Source organism: Durio zibethinus, unplaced genomic scaffold, assembly GCF_047325235.1.
Source record: "Durio zibethinus cultivar Kanyao isolate XHJ-2024 unplaced genomic scaffold, ASM4732523v1 HiC_scaffold_93, whole genome shotgun sequence".
Taxonomy (NCBI): Eukaryota; Viridiplantae; Streptophyta; class Magnoliopsida; order Malvales; family Malvaceae; genus Durio; species Durio zibethinus.
The window spans coordinates 158,171-175,385 of NW_028322716.1; the positions used below are offsets into that span (position 1 = coordinate 158,171).

The following is a 17,215-nucleotide window of genomic DNA, read 5'->3' on the forward strand; positions in this document are numbered from 1 at the left end:
TCTACAAAATTCAATCTTTAATTTATGTTTTAAAACTTAATTTGAATTTGAAAGTTTAAATGCAAAATATTTTGATTTGAATTTATTGATTTAAATTTAAAATTTTTAATTTTTAAATCATTAAAAATGTACAAATATATATACATAAAATAACTAGTGATAGATATAACAATTTTAAACTAGCGTTATTATATATAAGCCAATAAAATTTCAAAAGAAAATAACAAAAATAATTATTATCTCTTAATAAAAAATAAATATTATACAATCCAAAATAATAAATAAAATAATAAGTAATAAATAAAAGATAAATATTATACAAAATAATTTTGTTAATTAGATAAAATACACGATAAATAAAAATAAATTTCAAAATAAAATACAAGATAATCTTAATTAAATATCTAATTAATATACATGCACATAACACCTTTCATTTTTAATGAAATCAAAGTCTCATTCAACAATGTTTAATAATAAGGTGATATGCATTTAAGTTAAACACAAGCAACATGCCACATGTATAGAGAACAATGCTATTTTAGAAATAAAGACAATCAAACTTGAACTTCATGATTTAAGACCATAATGAACTAATCCTAAAGCAGAAAGATTCAAGGCAAAGATTGTTTGCAAAATAAACCTAATCACATCAATTGCTCACAAATAAGACATTATAAATGTTTTAACTCGAAACCCCAAAGATACGAAAGTAGAAAGCCTTTAAGAACCTAAAGAGAAATTAAAACCAAAGCAACAAAAACTTAACAAGAAAAGACTATAATAGTAGGCCAAAGATAAGAGGTAGTTTTGCCTCTCAACATAAATATACAACAATTATATACCAAAGTTAAAAAACAACAACCACCAACCACATCATAAGTCAGGGTGCTTCCAATAATAACAGTGTTACTTAAGAAAACAAAGTACATATTATAATCAGAAACATAAAATTTTAGCAACTTTAATCAAACTCTTCATGATCTAAAATGTACTAGAACAGGTACAGTTATCATCGAAAGTTACCATACAATACAACAAAAATTCTATGCAAGATCATAGATTTTCAAAGAATCCAATAAGAAAGAGGCAATCTTCCATCTCAGTGCTTAACTAGATTTAAGTTTATGAAATTAATCTTAAGAAAGTAATCCATCATGCAACAAAATAAAGTGAAATCAGCAAAACAAGAAGAATAAAAAAACAACACAAGAAGAAAAAGGTATTCTTCATTGTAAGCACTCATCTTCAGTGCTAGGTTGGATTAAGTTTCTGAAATTAAACCTAATATTACAATTTGTCATGCAACAGAGTTGAACTAACAAAATAAAAAAATAAAAAATAAAAAACTCAACCATACAAATTTGGAGTACACTACTATACAATCTCTAATTCCTCTCTCTAGCAAATCGTGCTTGGAGTACACGATCAACTAATTTCTGTATAGATGACTAAAAGCAACCACAATTAAGAAAAGTTTACAAAACTACAATCTGTACACAAAAGATAAAACTAAAATTTAAATGGAATGTTAAAGCATAAGAGATCAAATATTAATTGAAGTTTAGATCAAACTCCAGCAAGTTAAAAGCACTACAACAAAAAATTAGACATTAACCAGAAGCTATGGGAATGAAATCTAGAAGCCAACTTGTAGAATAAAACCAACAAGCATACAAACATAGAAAATTTGAAACTTTAATTCCTTCTATCCTGCAAGGTATGCTTGGAGCACATAGCCAATTAAGCTTCAAAGAGACAAAAAGATGACAACTAGGCACACTCATGAATGAAGAAACCACAACCCAAGAATTTCTTTTGCAATAACATTCTCCTAATGCATTCTCAAACAACTTCATCAAATTAAATGCAACCACAATGAAAAGTTTGACAGCATCATCAATAACTAAAAAAGCCAAGACAATGAAACCTAAGAACCCCATCTGTCATGCCACAGAGAAAAACAAGAAAACTCCCATACACAAAAAGTCACACAAATTTTTTATCCTTAAATCCTACACACAGCCATACAAATTTAGAATCCATAATTCTCCTGCAAGTCATTCTTGGACCACACAGCGCATTAAGTTTCATACAGACTATCAGATCACAACCACACTAAAAGAAGAACAACCGAAGGGATTTTTCAAAGTAAAGTTACAAAGCCCTAATTTATGTAAAATTTTAAAAATGACACAAAAAGAATCCAGAGACAATCTCAATGAGAAAGACACCAACTGAGAGGCTATGACAACTGTGGGAAAACATTTAGTTACAAGTGATTGTATCTTTTAATCTGCTGATTGTAATCTGTATATATCTGTATCCCTAAAATTGAGAATTTGTATCTCTAGAATTAAAGACAAAATATCAGGATAGACAATTCCTTGATTATAGGGATTAGATTTAAGAATATTTAGTTTCCTAATTTACTCTCTAGCTAGCTGTATTTAAATCTATGGTGTTTGTATGATTAAACACAAGTTTTCAATATACTCTCATTTTTCCACATGGTATCAGAGCTTTAGACTCTTCTTGGGAAGAAAATTTCTCAGCCTTCATTGCTGAATATTTTTAGGCCTTCATAGCCAAATTTTGTTAAGTCTGTCATACTTTTATTTTGTTCATTTTTTGCCTTCATTGCCTATACTTGTTTAAGTCCTGAGAAAGGTAATTATGTCAGAAATAGCAAAATCTACCGCTATTACTCGATTTGGAGAAGTAACAACTGGTCAAACCACAGCGAAATTACAGAATATCCAAGCTGTATACAAGTTGAATGGAAAGAACTACTTGAAGTGATCTCAGTTGGTTCAAACCTTTCTAAAAAGGAAAGGAAAATTGAGCCATCTTCTTGGCACTGATCCTGAGAAAAGAGATCCAAAATTTGAGGCTTGGGATGAAGAGGATTCTATGGTTATGTCATGGCTGTGGAATTCTATGACGCCAGATATTAGTGACACTTATATGTTTTTGTCCACGACCAAAGACATTTGGGAATCAATTCGTCAAACCTATTCCAAAGTTAAAGATGCTGTTCAAGTCTATGAGGTCAAGATCAAGACTGCAGCTCTCAAATAAGGGAATAAGTCAGTCACAGAGTATGCTATTCTTCTTAAAAATCTTTGGTAAGAGATGGATCACTACCGATGCATAGAAATGAAGTGTAGTGAAGATGCAACAACTTTGAAGAAATTTATTGAAAAAGATCAAGTCTATGATTTTCTTGCTGGACTGAATGTTGAGTTTGATCAAGTTAGAGTCTAAATTCTGGGAAAACAGGATTTGCCTTCTTTAAATGAAGTAATATCCATGGTTAGAGCAGAAGAGAGCAGAAAAGGAGTGATGCTTGATAGTGTGCATGTAGAAGGATCTGCTATGGTCTCTAATGGTGGGAAGAACCAAAGCTTAGAACAATTACCAATCAGTGAGAATGGGAAAGGTGATTCGACTAAAACTTCAAATCGCGACAATCTTTGGTGCACCTATTGCAAAAAGCCAAGGCACACCAGAGATCGTTGCTGGAAACTACATGGAAAACCTTCAACTTCAAGCAAAAAATGAGGTTATAAAGGAGGACAGCAAGAAATCAAGGACAAGCTCACATGACTGCAATGGAGTTAAACCAGGAGAAGTCTCAGGAACAAGAAGAGTTGGATAAAAAAGAGATTGAAAAACTAAGAAGCCTATTGGGAACTCTTGAAAAGGCTACTGGTGTATGCTCCTTGACACACTCAAGTAAGGACTCTGGTGCAGGTAAAATCTCTAATTCTCATGGATTAAATGTCTCAGATAAGTCCATTAAGAGTTCTTGAGTCATTGACTCAGGAGCCACAAACCACATGACACATTTTTCACAAAAGTTTAGTACATATATCCTATGTCCTGGTACTAAAAAAATTACTGTTGCAGATGGTTCACTTACTACAGTGACAGGATTAGGAGATGTTCAAATTAATCCCTCATTCATTCTTAAAAATGTTTTTCATGTTCCTATATTGTCTACTAATATGATATCTATATAAAGACTTACTAGAGACATGAACTGCAATGTGACTTTTTATCCCTCTTACTGTGAATTTCAGGACCAGAATTCGGGGAAGAGGATTGGACTTGCTAAAGAGAAAGATGGACTACACTATCTTGAGACATCCAACAACATAAGTAATATCAAGAATAGTTTACCTTTGTCATTTTTTTCTAAACAATCTTCTAATAAAGATAAAATCTGACTATCATTTTCGTTTTGGACACCCTTTTTTTGAAACTTTGAAAAACATGTTTCCTTCCTTGTTCAAAGGATTAAACGTTGAAGAGTTTCATTGTGATGTTTGTGAACTTGCAAAACACAGACGTGTATCTTTTTCTATTAGCAACAAAAAAAATTCTACTCCATTTTACTTGATTCATAGTGACATCTAGGGTCCCTTTACAGTTCCTAATATTTCTGGGGTAAGATGATTTATGTCATTCATAGATGATTGTACCAAAGTTTCTTGAGTTTTTTTACTTAAATTCAAATCAGATGTGAATAGTATGTTTTTTAGCTTCCAAAACATGATCTAAAATCAATTTGAAGTGAGAATCAAGAGATTTAAGTCTGATAATCAAGAGACTATTTCAATCAGAGTCTATCCACCTATTTCCAAAATGAAGGGATTATCTATGAGTCATCTTGTGTTAATAATCTACAGCAAAATGAAATGACAGAGAGAAAAAACAGCCACTTATTAGCCACAACCCGAGCCTTCCTTTTTCAAGCAAATGTGCCCAAATCTTACTGGGGGAAAGCTGTTCTCACAGCTACACATTATAAATAGGTTACTTTCAAGGGTTTTGAGATTTAAAACTCCTATGAAACTACTCTCACAATTCTATCCCAACCTTAATACCACAAACAACCTCACACCTAGGATATTCAATTGTACATCATTTGTTCATGTTCACAGTCATAATAAGAGAAAGTTAGATCCGAGAGCAATTAGGAGTATCTTTGTGGGGTATTCATCAACTCAGAAAAGGTATAAATGCTATCATCTTCCTACCAAAAAGTTCTATATGTCTGCAGATGTCACTTTTGAATAAAGTAAACCATTTTTTACTCAACCTTATCTTCAAGGGGAGACATCATTTATAGAAGATAAGGATAAAGACTTCTTTTTGCTTGACTTGTCATCCTCCTCCAAAACAGTTTCACCCATTAATTCTTTTGAGCCTAAACTCATTTCTTCAGAATCCAAGTCAAACATTGATTCTAAATTTGAACCCATTCTAAACACAAAAGTTGTGACTAAAGATAATACTATTCTTGATTATGTGAAAGAACTACAGGTGTACTCAAAAAAAAAAAATTTCAGCTCCTGAACCGATGCAAATCCAAGAACCTGATCCTAACTCTGAAAATGAGGTAATTACAGTCTCTGATTCTATTTCTTAAAATGAGCATGACTCTTCTAAAATTAGTGATTATGATCTACCTATTACCATTAGAAAAGGAACTAGAGAATGTACTAAACATCTATTATACCCAATCTTTAATTTTGTGTCATTTGAAAAGTTTTCACCATCCCATAAAAATTTTCTTGTGAGCCTAGACACTATTTCTATTCCAACTACATTATCTGAAGCATTATCCAATGAGAAATGGAGGCAGGCGATGAAAACAGAAATAGAGGCCTTAGAGAAAAATAAGACATGAGAATTGGTAAAGTTGCCTGCAGAAAAACATCCAGTTGGGTGTAAATGAATTTTCACTGTAAAGTATAAGGCAGATGGTACTATTGAAAGATACAAGGCTAGGCTGGTGGCTAAGGACTACACTCAAACTTATGGAGTGGATTATCAGGAAACTTTTGCTCCAGTTGCCAAGATGAATACAGTTAAGATTTTATTATCCTTGACGACAAATTACAATTGACAGCTTCAACAATTTGATGTAAAGAATGCCTTTTTACATGGTGATTTGGAAGAAGAAATATATATGAAAGTTCCACCGGGATTTGGGAGTCATCTAGAAGCACAAAAAGTATGCAAGCTGAAAAAGGCTTTATATGACCTTAAACAATCTCCTAGGGCCTGGTTCGAGAGATTTGCCAAAGTGATGCTAGGAATGAAATATAAACAGAGTCAAGGGGATCACACACTGTTTATCAAGCACTTAGATTCGGGTAAGGTCACAATTCTATTAGTATATGTTGATGATATAATTGTAACTGGAGATGATGAAAAAGAAAAAGTCTCTAAACCAGTGTTTGATCAGAGAATTCGAGATAAAAGAGCTAGGGAGATTGAAGTACTTCCTAGGAATTGAAGTAACCCACTCACGTCATGATATTTTTATCTCACAACAAAAATATGTGATGGATCTTTTGAAAGAAACTGGGAAGCTCGCATGTAAACCTGCAAGTACCCCTATAGATCTTAATCATAAGCTTGGAGAAGCTAATGAAGATACTGCTGTAGATAGAGAGATGTACCAGAGATTAGTTGGAAGACTTATTTATCTCTCACATACTAGACCTGATATAACATATGCTGTGAGTGTGATAAGTCAATTTATGCATAATCCTAAAAAAGTACACCTACAGGCTGTCTACCGTGTACTACACTATTTGAAGGTTAATCCTGGGAGAGGTATCTTGTTTAAAAGAAATTCAGGGTTGATACTAGAGGCATATACAGATGTTGATTATGCAGGTTCAATAACTGATAGAAGATCTACCTCAGGCTACAACATTTTTCTAGGTGATAATCTTGTAACTTGGAGGAGTAAAAAACAAAATGTGGTGACAAGATCAAGTGCTGAAGCAAAGTTTAGGGCAATGGCTCAAGGAATTTGTGTTAAAGATTATTCTAGAAGACTTGAAGATCAAATTGGATGGACCAATGAGACTTTACTGTGATAATAAATCTGCAATAAACATTGCACACAATCCTGTGCAACATGACAGAACAAAACACATTGAAGTAGACCGACACCTCATAAAGGAAAAGCTAGACAGTTGATTGATTTGCACCCCATATGTATCAACCAAGGGTCAACTTGCAGATGTGTTGACTAAAGGTCGCAACAGTGCGACATTTCAAGAAATTATTTCCAAGCTGAAAATGAAAAACACCTATTCACCAGCTTGAGAGGGAGTGTGGGAAAACATTTAGTTACAAGTTGTATCTTGTAATCTGCTTATTGTAATCTGTATTTATCTGTATCCCTAAAATTGAGAATTTATATCTCTAGAATTAAGGACAATATCAGAATAGATAATTCCTTGATTATAGGGATTAGATTTAAGAATATTTAGTTTCCTAGTTTACTCTCTAGCTAGTTGTATTTAAATCTATGGTGTTTGTATGATTAAACACACAAATTTTCAATATACTCATTTTTTCACAACATATATTTAGAGTTTCAAAAAATCCAGCAAAAGGAAATAATCTTCCTTTTAAACATTCAACCATAATGCATGTCAAAATTAAATAGCAAAAATTGAACCTAGCAAACCACTGTCCTGTAACAAACAGAGTGAAACCAACAAATTAAAAACCTCCCTAAACACATACATACACACACGAGGCACATAAATTGAATTCACTGCTTGAAGCACACAAAGAGAAAAACAACAGAAAAACTCCCACACACAGCCACATAAATTTTTAATCCTTAAATGCTTACACACAACCATAAAAATTTAGAATCCTTAATTAGCCCTACACTACAAAACAAGAAGGAAACTCCCATACACATATTTAGAGTTTCAAAGAATCCAACAAAAGGAAATAATCTTCCTTTTAAACATTTGACCACAATGCATGTCAAAATTAAGTTTCACAAATTGAACCCAACAAATCAACCTGTTCTGTAACAAACAAAGTGAAATCAACAAAACAAAAAACTCTCAAAATACACCTACACACACATCAGGCACAGAAATTGAATTGAGCTAATCATGCAAGCCATTAGCTTAGAGCACACAAAGAGAAAAACAAGGAAACTCCTACACAGCCACACAAATTTTTAATCCTTAAATCCTACACACATACAACTTTAGAATCCTTAATTTCCCCTACACTACTAGTCGTTCTTGGAGCACACAGCACATAAGTTTCATAGAGACCAATGAATTACAACCACACTAAAGGAAGAACCCAGTGAATTTTTCAAAGTAAAGTTACAAAGCCCTAATTTATGTAAAAATTTAAAAATGAAACAAGAAGAATCAAAACACAATCTCAATGAGAATGACACCAACTGAGAGACTATGACAACATATGCAGCTTCAAAGAATCCAGCAAAAGGAAATAATCTCACTTTTTAAGCATTCAACCACAATGCATGTCAAAATTAAGTTGTAGAAATGAAACATAACAAACCAATCTGTCCTGTAACAAACAGAGTGAAACCAACAAAAAAAAAAAAAAAAGAGTAAAAATTTAAAAATCCAGAAAAAAGAAATAATCTTCCTTTTAAGCATTCAACCACAATGCATGTCAAAATTAAGTTTCAAAAATGAAACCTAACAAACCAATCTGTCCTGTAACAAATAGAATGAAAGCAACAAAACAAAAAACTCCCAAAATACACCCCTAAACACACAAGAGGCACAAAAATTAAATTCACTTTATCATGCAAGCCATTTGCTTAAAGCACATAAAGAGAAAAACAAGAAGGAAACTTCCATATGCACAGCCTCACAAATTTTTAATCCTTAAATCCTACACACAACCATACAAATTTAGAATCCTTAAGTCCCCCTATACTGCAAGTCATTTTTGGAGCACACAGCGCAACAAGTTTCATAGAGACCAACAGATCACAACCACAATAAAGGAATAACAACCCAAGGAATTTTCCAAAGTAAAGTTACAAAGCCCTAATTTATGTAAAAGTTTAAAAATGAAACAAGAAGAATCAAGACACAATCTCAATGAGAAAAACACCGAAAGGCTATAACAATAGATACTTAGAGTTTCAAAGAATCCAGCAAAAGGAAATAATCTTCCTTTTAAGCATTCAAACCCAATGCATGTCAAAACTAAGTTTTAGAAATTTAACCTAATAAACAGAGTGAAACCAACATGACAAAAAACTCTCAAAATACACATACACACACAAGATGCACAAAAATTGAATTCACCTTATCCTGCAAGCCATTTGCTTAGAGCACACACCCCATACAGATACTCTTCCTTTTAAGCAGCAATTGCTATCCTCGTCAAAATTAAGTTGCAGAAATTAAAAGAAAGAAACCATTCTGTCCTACAACAAAAAGATTGTAACAAACAAAACAAGAAACTTACAAAATATACGTACACGAGGCATAGAAATTGAATTCGTCCTTATCATGCAAGCCATTCGCTGAAAGCAGACAACTACTAAATAATATCCACACTTAAGAAGCCACAACTAAGGGGTTTTTCAAAAAGTAAAATTCCAAAAACTAAACTAATATAGATAAATGTGTCACAAGAAGAATCAAAACATGACATAACAAAACCTCAATGAGAAAAAAATGACAACTATGAGTGGCCAAAGATAATAACTAACTCCAATAACAAAAGAGGCAAGGAATCTTCCTTTTAACACTTAACCTTTGTGCTTGGTGGAACTTAATTTCAGAAAATAAACCTAAGAAATTAATCCATCAAGCAATAAAATTGAACCAACAAAAAATAACTAACTCCTAACATGCACAACACACAGCTATCCAAATTTGAATCTCTAATTCTTCCCATCTTGCAAAATTGCAAGCACACAATCCATTGAGCTCCATAGAGACTACCAAATAACAATCATACTTACGAAACCACAATCCAAAGATTTTTTCAAAAGCAAAATTACAAAACTCAACTCGTACACAAAAAATGAAAGAATGAAACAAGAAGAATGTGATATAATAAAATCTTAATGAGAAAAGATATCTACAAAAATGCTTAGGAATATTATGTTTCCATTTCAAAGAGCCAAATAACAAGAGGAAGCTTCATTCAAAGTCACATACCATTCTAAAATCAGCAAGATGTGATATAATAAGTCCATACCACTTAAGTTAAATGCAATTGTCATGGAACCAATAATCTTAGTGGACCAAAACCGAACATAAAAACAAAATCTCAACAAGAAAAAACATCTATAGAGATGCTTAGGGATATTATTGTTTCCATTCAACGTGTTATATAACAATTACACACTAGTTGAGTTAAACACAATTGTCATGCCATAGGAAAATTTTAGTGTTTCCCCCAAGTATAACTATAACAATGCCATTTGAGAAATAAAAATAAAACTTGGAGGCCATGCAACAACTACAAAAAAAGCAAGCCAAAATTGATCAAAACCAATGCAGCAAATAAACAAAATGAAGACAAGGACAGCTAGCAAATAAAGTAAAAGTAAAGCAATAAGAAATGAATAAAGCAACAGCTAACCACATTCATTACCAACTCATTTTACTGATTGAACAACCCCAAACTCACAAATAAAGTATTATAACCTGAACCTTAACCTAAACTCAAAACCTCCAATATATCCTAAATAAATTAACCCCAATACAACCCTAAGATAATTATCCATTACTTTCTAAATAGAAGGACTTATATTGCTAAAGACTTAACCCTAACCTTAAGACAACATTAACTTACTTTCTCAACGAATAATCATAACATAACATAAGAAAAACTCAATGAGAACACACATCTAATGAAAGACGGAAAAAGATGCATATTTAGAGTTTTAGAGAATACAATATGAAAAAAGGTAAGCTTTCTTTTGAAGTGGCATATCATTCAACATATGGTATAGCAAAGCAGTAGCCTCGATAAGTTCCTTTGGAACCAAAAAGAAAAATTCATTAAAAAAATTACATTTGTTCCGTGAATATCCCACTACTTTACAACCAATACCATAAAAAAACATGATGAAAATATTGGTATTTGTACTCACCTAGATAACCTCTCTCCATTTTAGTATCATTAATGCAAAAATTAATAGATTTCTATGAGCAAAACATTAAATGATAATTGATCTTCCTAAAAAAGTAGTTTCTCAATGATAATTACAAAAATCCTATACCATCAAAAAAATCCAAGATACTAACATCTATTGATTGGCAAATGCTAAAAGAGATTTTAATCAAACAAGAATATTTACAATTAAGGCTTAGGGCAAATACTAAAGGCCATCGTCTGCTTTATTCTTCAAGGTAAGACATAATTAAGGTTTTTGTGATTAAGTTGCAACATCAAATCTCTATCTTATAATTGAAAATTAACTACAGAGGCTCTTCTAGTGCACTGGTTTGGAACATGAATGGGCCAAGATTTAAAAATTTTAAGAGCTTATTTTTTTAATTTCCAGGAGGTGAGATTGGACTTGGATCATGAAAAGCAACTAATGAATACTTTAACATAACTTTTGCATTTTTTTTTATCCTTTCTCCAATTTTCTTCAGCAGGTCAATAACTTTGGCCATGACACATAAGTACGAACATTTAAGATTCTTCTGAATCCATCTTTATCAGTTGTAATCATCTACATCATTGGTTTATACCCACCAGCCAAATTTCACGGTCGGTGGGTAAATTAGGCTATAGGGTATGCTTCACCATGCAATTGAACTCTCAGCAAGATTCATAAATGAACCATTAATGATAAAATTGTCAGTATGACTATAGCCGAAAGAAATCAACTCACCACCCACAGCAGAGTCTATGGCTTTAGAGTGGTTATATTGTCAATAACCAGCTCAAATCCTTGAGAGGCATCAACTATCTCTACAATGATCATTGCACCAAGCAAGAAAAAACGATTCAGCAGATGCATGTGTCAGCTCTGAAATAGCTAAATCAGTTGAAGGAGCCTACAAATGTGAATGGCCCAAGTATTATTACACAAGTATTACCAGATAAAGGCGAAAATAAATAAGAAAATGATAAAAAAGAAAGTTTTCCATACATAAGTCAGATGCATCAGCATAAGTAGACCATAGAATTCCATTAATAAAGGGAGATAGTCATAGTAACCATTTGCAGAATTCCTAGTGATGGTAACAAGCCACACACAAACACAAACTTTGGCTCTCCCAATTGACCATGGGGGTAGGTACCTAGTTTTGCTATCTTAATTCATTGCTAGGATAGTTCCTTGGAATTGGTTTAAATTGGAGATGCTCCTTCCTTAAATGGGAAGTGGGCTCCAACATAAATTAAAAATAAAGGATATTAAATTGCAATGATCACTTCATAAAAAGACAAGCCATTGTTCACCAAAAACATAGACCAATAAAACTAGTAGATCAGGAAATAAATTTAGAGCCCAAGCATCCTGTATTTCATTAACTCTTGAATGAATACCGGATCATTAGGCCACCACCAATGAACATGAGAGAAACAGGTTGAAACCTGACAGTACTGAATAAAGAATCCAATACGCAACAGAATTTTGTGTTTTCATCCCAATTTATGAGAATGATAAATATGATGCAAACTACAAGAAGAGGGACAGCAGAAAAACACAGTCCAATACTAAACACCTGAGAATCATTCTTACCCCAATGCTCCTTAACACCCATAAACTCACAGCCATCAACAATCTATTCCACTTTTATTGAAGGCTAGAAATTCTTCGAAGATAATGCCTACATATCCTATTCCAAAAAGCAATGCCATAGAAATATACATTATGAAATTAGATCAAATTAAGAAAGGCTTCTGTGCATAATACAAGAATATGCAAAATATTGGCCAAAGATGAAAAAATGATTAAAACCTACAAAGAACGGATTGCACAAGAAATTAAAGATAAACCTGGATGTTGGTAACCCATGATAGGTTAATTGCCACAGTCCCTGTTAAAGCAGCTGTGGAGACACCAATAGTTTTCAACAAATTAGTCTTTGGCTGGTAAGTAACTTCAAAATCTAACAAGCTAGCTTCATCAACTTAACATAAAGGATCACAAGGTCCAGAGGTTGAGGTCAGCTCCTGTTGATATGCAAAGGGTATTTCAGTGTGTGGCAGAACCCAAAAATGAAGAAACACAGACACTGCTGTTTTGCTATGATGGTTGGTTTTTATAGCAATTTGGAGAATGCTTTCTAAACAGCCTTTTGAGTAATCTTCCCTCATAAAGAGGATCATTACTCAGCCTCAATCCTGCCAATGAAGGATGAGAAACCAAGAAGAGTCATTTGAAAAATGTTCCTAGCCTTTAGGATTCAGCATTTTTTACACAATGAGGCTACTTTCATGACTTGAACTTGCTCATTTGAGCCCCTCAGCCAAAATCTTTTATATTACACCAGACAGAGTCTCCTAATCAACCCTCATATATGTAACTAAATCAATCTGATTTCTGAGCTAAACATCTGCAGAAGGTAATTTCTAATAGCAATAGCTTGAAATTCTTTCAAATTATTTGACCTCCTCATTAACCAAGATAAAATCTTCAAATGTATGAACTAGCAGTACAGGCAAATGGGTATCTTAAACTGGAGTACTTATAAGCAAGACAATAGATGACAAAAGACACAAAATGAAACCAAAAAACTCACACCCAAATCATAAATCAATGAACATGCAAATGGGTACTCGTAAAGATAAAATTTTTCATAATGGCATAGGGATGAAAAGAACAAAAACCTCAAGCTGCTTTTCATTGTTGGGTTGAACTTTTTGTTGCCGTTCAATGACTTTCGTTATGGGGTTTACCTAGACTCATAATTGTTGTTATATTATTACATTATAATATAAATCAAATTAAGAATTTTTTTTATTGAAAGAAAAAAAGAACAATACTAATTTTTTTACTTGAGATACTATAACTAATTGAAGGTATGGATCCAATCTATAACTAAAGTTATAAAGGGGATACACTCATTTTTTTTGGTTTCTAAGTCTATTGTAAATCATTGAAAAGCTTGCAGATCCTAACAAAAATGTTCACCTGATGGTTCCAGCTGCTACTTTGTGAAAATAAGCAAGTGAATGCAACCAATCTTTAAATTTTAGCTTTCCAACATATGAACGAGGTGTCATTTTCCGCAAACAATAAGAATGGAAATCAAATTGATCTTCAGTAATATCAGCATAGTGCTTCTCCACAGCTATAAATTTCTCCAGGGCTCGTCCAAGATCACCATGTCGAAAGTAACTTTCATCAAAAGCAAGTTCATACCTTCAAAAGATGGATAACACTCAGTAGGTGTACCCAAATTATAATTAGAGACAACGACATGTGGAAGGTAATAAACAAAAACAGACCACATGCACCGCATGTCATGAAGGTTGGTGTGCTGGCCCCATCTTTCGTGAACAAAACAGCAGTTTTTCCTGCCAAAGCCACCTTCAAGGGTAGAAAAAGTTTGTGAACAGTACAATAATACCGAAAGAAATTTAGTGACAAATATTAACTATGACAAAAGATGAAGGGGGGAGCTTTAGAACCTGATCAGCCTGCAACATTCGCTTCACAGATTCACTGTTTATATAGCGATCTGCAAGATCCATACACCTAGCTTCATCTGTCAATGAAGCCACAGCTACCAAACCACCAGCATGTTTCAGTATCCGACTCTGTCACCAAAGAGAAGTAAATAATATACACATAGACCCAGCTTCAAGAAAATTCCAAGAAATTCTCCAAAAGATAGTAAAAAGGTTCATCAAGAAACAATAGCAATGTACCAAAAACCCCAAAACCTAAGAAAGGAGGTTATATGCTTGCCCAATGCCCATCAAGACTTAAGGTCCACAAAGAAAAACTAGTATGCATTTTAAATGAATACATATCAACTTTGCACAATTTAGTGCAAAATAATATATTTAATCAAGGTCAGTATCATAGAAAGTGATAAGTCTCTTACAAGTGAACGATAACTCCAGGGCAATATCTAGAAAGATTTTCAGGTAATGCTATGCCTTGGAGATGCGAGACAAACCAGGCAAAAAGGATTCAAAATATAAGAAAAAAATAAAATAAAAGAATCCAGCTGACAAAAATATAAAACCCAGCAGATGAAGCCATTGCAAAAATTTGAAGATTAAAGACGAGAACAAACCTTGACAGAGTATATATCAATTACAGTTGGTGTGTGCTCTATGGCCTCATTAATTTTTGAAAGAGCAACGTCATATTGTCCTCTTCTGTCATAATGCTGCATCAATAAATTCAAAGTTACTCAAATGCAAAGAAAGCACCAAATATTTATAGCAAGAAAAGAAGAAAAGGCCATGGCCCATGGGGTGAGGAAACCTGATGGTTACCCACCTAAGCCAAAAAGAATAAAATCCATAAAAGCGTTGAAGGGGGCTCTTTCACTGTCCTGCACTCAATATGAAACACAAGCAAGAAATGACTCAGCATAATACCAAATGCGTGCTTGTGTATTAGCATACAAACAAAAACATAGAAACTTCACATGCAATCAGATGAAGCCATTGCAAAAATTTGAAGATTGAAGACGAGAACAAACCTTAACAGAGTATATATCAATTACAGTTGGTGTGTGCTCTATGGCCTCATTAATTTTTGAAAGAGCAACGTCATATTGTCCTCTTCTGTCATAATGCTGCATCAATAAATTCAAAGTTACTCAAATGCAAAGAAAGCACCAAATATTTATAGCAAGAAAAGAAGAAAAGGCCATGGCCCATGGGGTGAGGAAACCTGATGGTTACCCACCTAAGCCAAAAAGAATAAAATCCATAAAAGTGTTGAAGGGGGCTCTTTCACTGTCCTGCACTCAATATGAAGCACAAGCAAGAAATGACTCAGCATGATACCAAATGCGTGCTTGTGTATTAGCATACAAACAAAAACATAGAAACTTCACATGCATCCATATGGGACAACCATTTTGTACTTGTTTAATAGATAACAACACATAAATGACTGAGGACTTCACCAAACAATAAGCGGTAAAAGATAAACATGCAATCAGACCATACCCAATATCTAAACATTTGGACACTGTTAAGACTTACCAGAATATCACATAAGGGCTGAAAGTCTATATTACCTCAAAAAGTAGTAAATCTAAACATTTTATTTGCTTTTAAGACTTACTAAAATATTACGCAAGGGTTTAAAGCATATACTACCTATCAGGGTATCTGCCGGCGGTCCTAATTGAATGCTCCAACTCAAAAATTAGTTGTTCCAATATGTCTGCCTGTATAAGTGTCAACAAAGCAGGTAATCAATCCTAATGAAATCAAGCTCCAATCAGTTGCTAAGCAGTTTAGGAGAATCAATATTTAGAAACTTAATTCTATTTTTAGAATATGTAAGTAAGAAAACTTACCTTTCTAGGGTGACCGTACAAGGGAGAAAGGTCTGAAATAAAGATGGAACCCCCTGAGGCCACAGAAAAAATATATCATTATTTCACTCAACAAACTAAAAAACACCAGTCAAACTAATAAAAAAAAAAAATCTCACTTGGATATAAAGGTTAGAAGAGGCTTAATGTAATCAATTGCCACTTTACGAAATTTGTTTCCTTGCAGTAAATCAAGTGGTATCCTCTAAAAATTGAGAAAACAAAGTTCTAATATAAGTCCTAGAACATTCATCACATATCATAAAGGAAGTAGCATTTATTGGCAATAATGATGCACATTGTAACAACAATAATTACAATTCTCATGAATGAATACATAACAAATGTGGGTTACAGGAAGAAAACAATTTAAATACATCCTCACTGCATGAGTCAAATCCCAAAAGCTCTAGAGTTTGACACTTTATTTCAATCATGCCGTAACCTGGCCCACCGTCAAAAGGTTTTTATATAGGAAAGTCAGTTTAACTAAAAGAATGAGATAAAGATAGCCACTAATAAAAGAATTAGCCACCATGTCAACTCTCTAGGGGTGAAGCATATGAAAGCATAATTTTAACCACCTAGAGTTCTTACTATTGTCACATCAAGACATCAATGAAGTATTTCAGCATAATACCACAACTATCTATTTCTAGATTATCTAAAAATATCACAAGCCATCGAATGGACTGTGTCTATTGTAGAAGCACATCACTAGATTTTTGTCACATAATTTCTTATCAAGCCATCAAGAAAAACAATATCCCTACAAGAGTATTTGTAAAAATTGCCGCCCCTCCTCTCTCCAAAAAAGGGGAGAAAGCTTGATAGCTCTACAAAAAAGTAAGGTTTTCGTTGGATTTGCATCATGTGATTCTATAAATAAGAGAGAGAAG

At 33.2% G+C, this 17,215-nt stretch overlaps 1 protein-coding gene and 1 pseudogene across 2 annotated transcripts in view; one reads left to right on the top strand and one right to left on the bottom strand.

Annotated features, from left to right (window-relative positions):
- Positions 1–275: 275 nt before the first annotated feature.
- Positions 276–17,215, bottom strand: part of LOC111318317 (N-terminal acetyltransferase A complex auxiliary subunit NAA15-like) — a 35,376-nt pseudogene continuing 18,436 nt past the window's right edge. Inside the window, exons 26-38 of the transcript XR_016335787.1 lie at positions 16,299–16,351; positions 16,096–16,166; positions 15,677–15,731; positions 15,468–15,563; positions 15,263–15,317; positions 15,054–15,149; positions 14,440–14,568; positions 14,257–14,338; positions 13,940–14,170; positions 13,636–13,704; positions 12,802–12,854; positions 12,545–12,641; positions 276–11,855 (exon numbers count right to left, since the gene is read on the bottom strand). The product of XR_016335787.1 is annotated as an N-terminal acetyltransferase A complex auxiliary subunit NAA15-like (transcript). The remainder of the gene's footprint in view (positions 11,856–12,544; positions 12,642–12,801; positions 12,855–13,635; positions 13,705–13,939; positions 14,171–14,256; positions 14,339–14,439; positions 14,569–15,053; positions 15,150–15,262; positions 15,318–15,467; positions 15,564–15,676; positions 15,732–16,095; positions 16,167–16,298; positions 16,352–17,215) is intronic.
- Positions 2,677–3,564, top strand: LOC149509987 (uncharacterized). Its single transcript, XM_089757634.1, has 3 exons — positions 2,677–2,766; positions 2,809–3,051; positions 3,283–3,564. Exons 1-3 carry the CDS (start codon positions 2,677–2,679, stop codon positions 3,562–3,564), a joined length of 615 nt encoding a protein of 204 aa, XP_089613760.1.

Excerpts from the sequence above, each read along its gene's own strand:
- LOC149509987 (XM_089757634.1), top strand. The coding sequence starts at position 2,677 with ATGTCAGAAATAGCAAAATCTACCGCTATTACTCGATTTGGAGAAGTA. Across the intron at positions 2,767-2,808 it reads AATTACAGAATATCCAAGCT|TTGGTTCAAACCTTTCTAAA; the intron begins GTATACAAGTTG and ends AAGTGATCTCAG. Across the intron at positions 3,052-3,282 it reads ATGCTGTTCAAGTCTATGAG|GATTTGCCTTCTTTAAATGA; the intron begins GTCAAGATCAAG and ends CTGGGAAAACAG.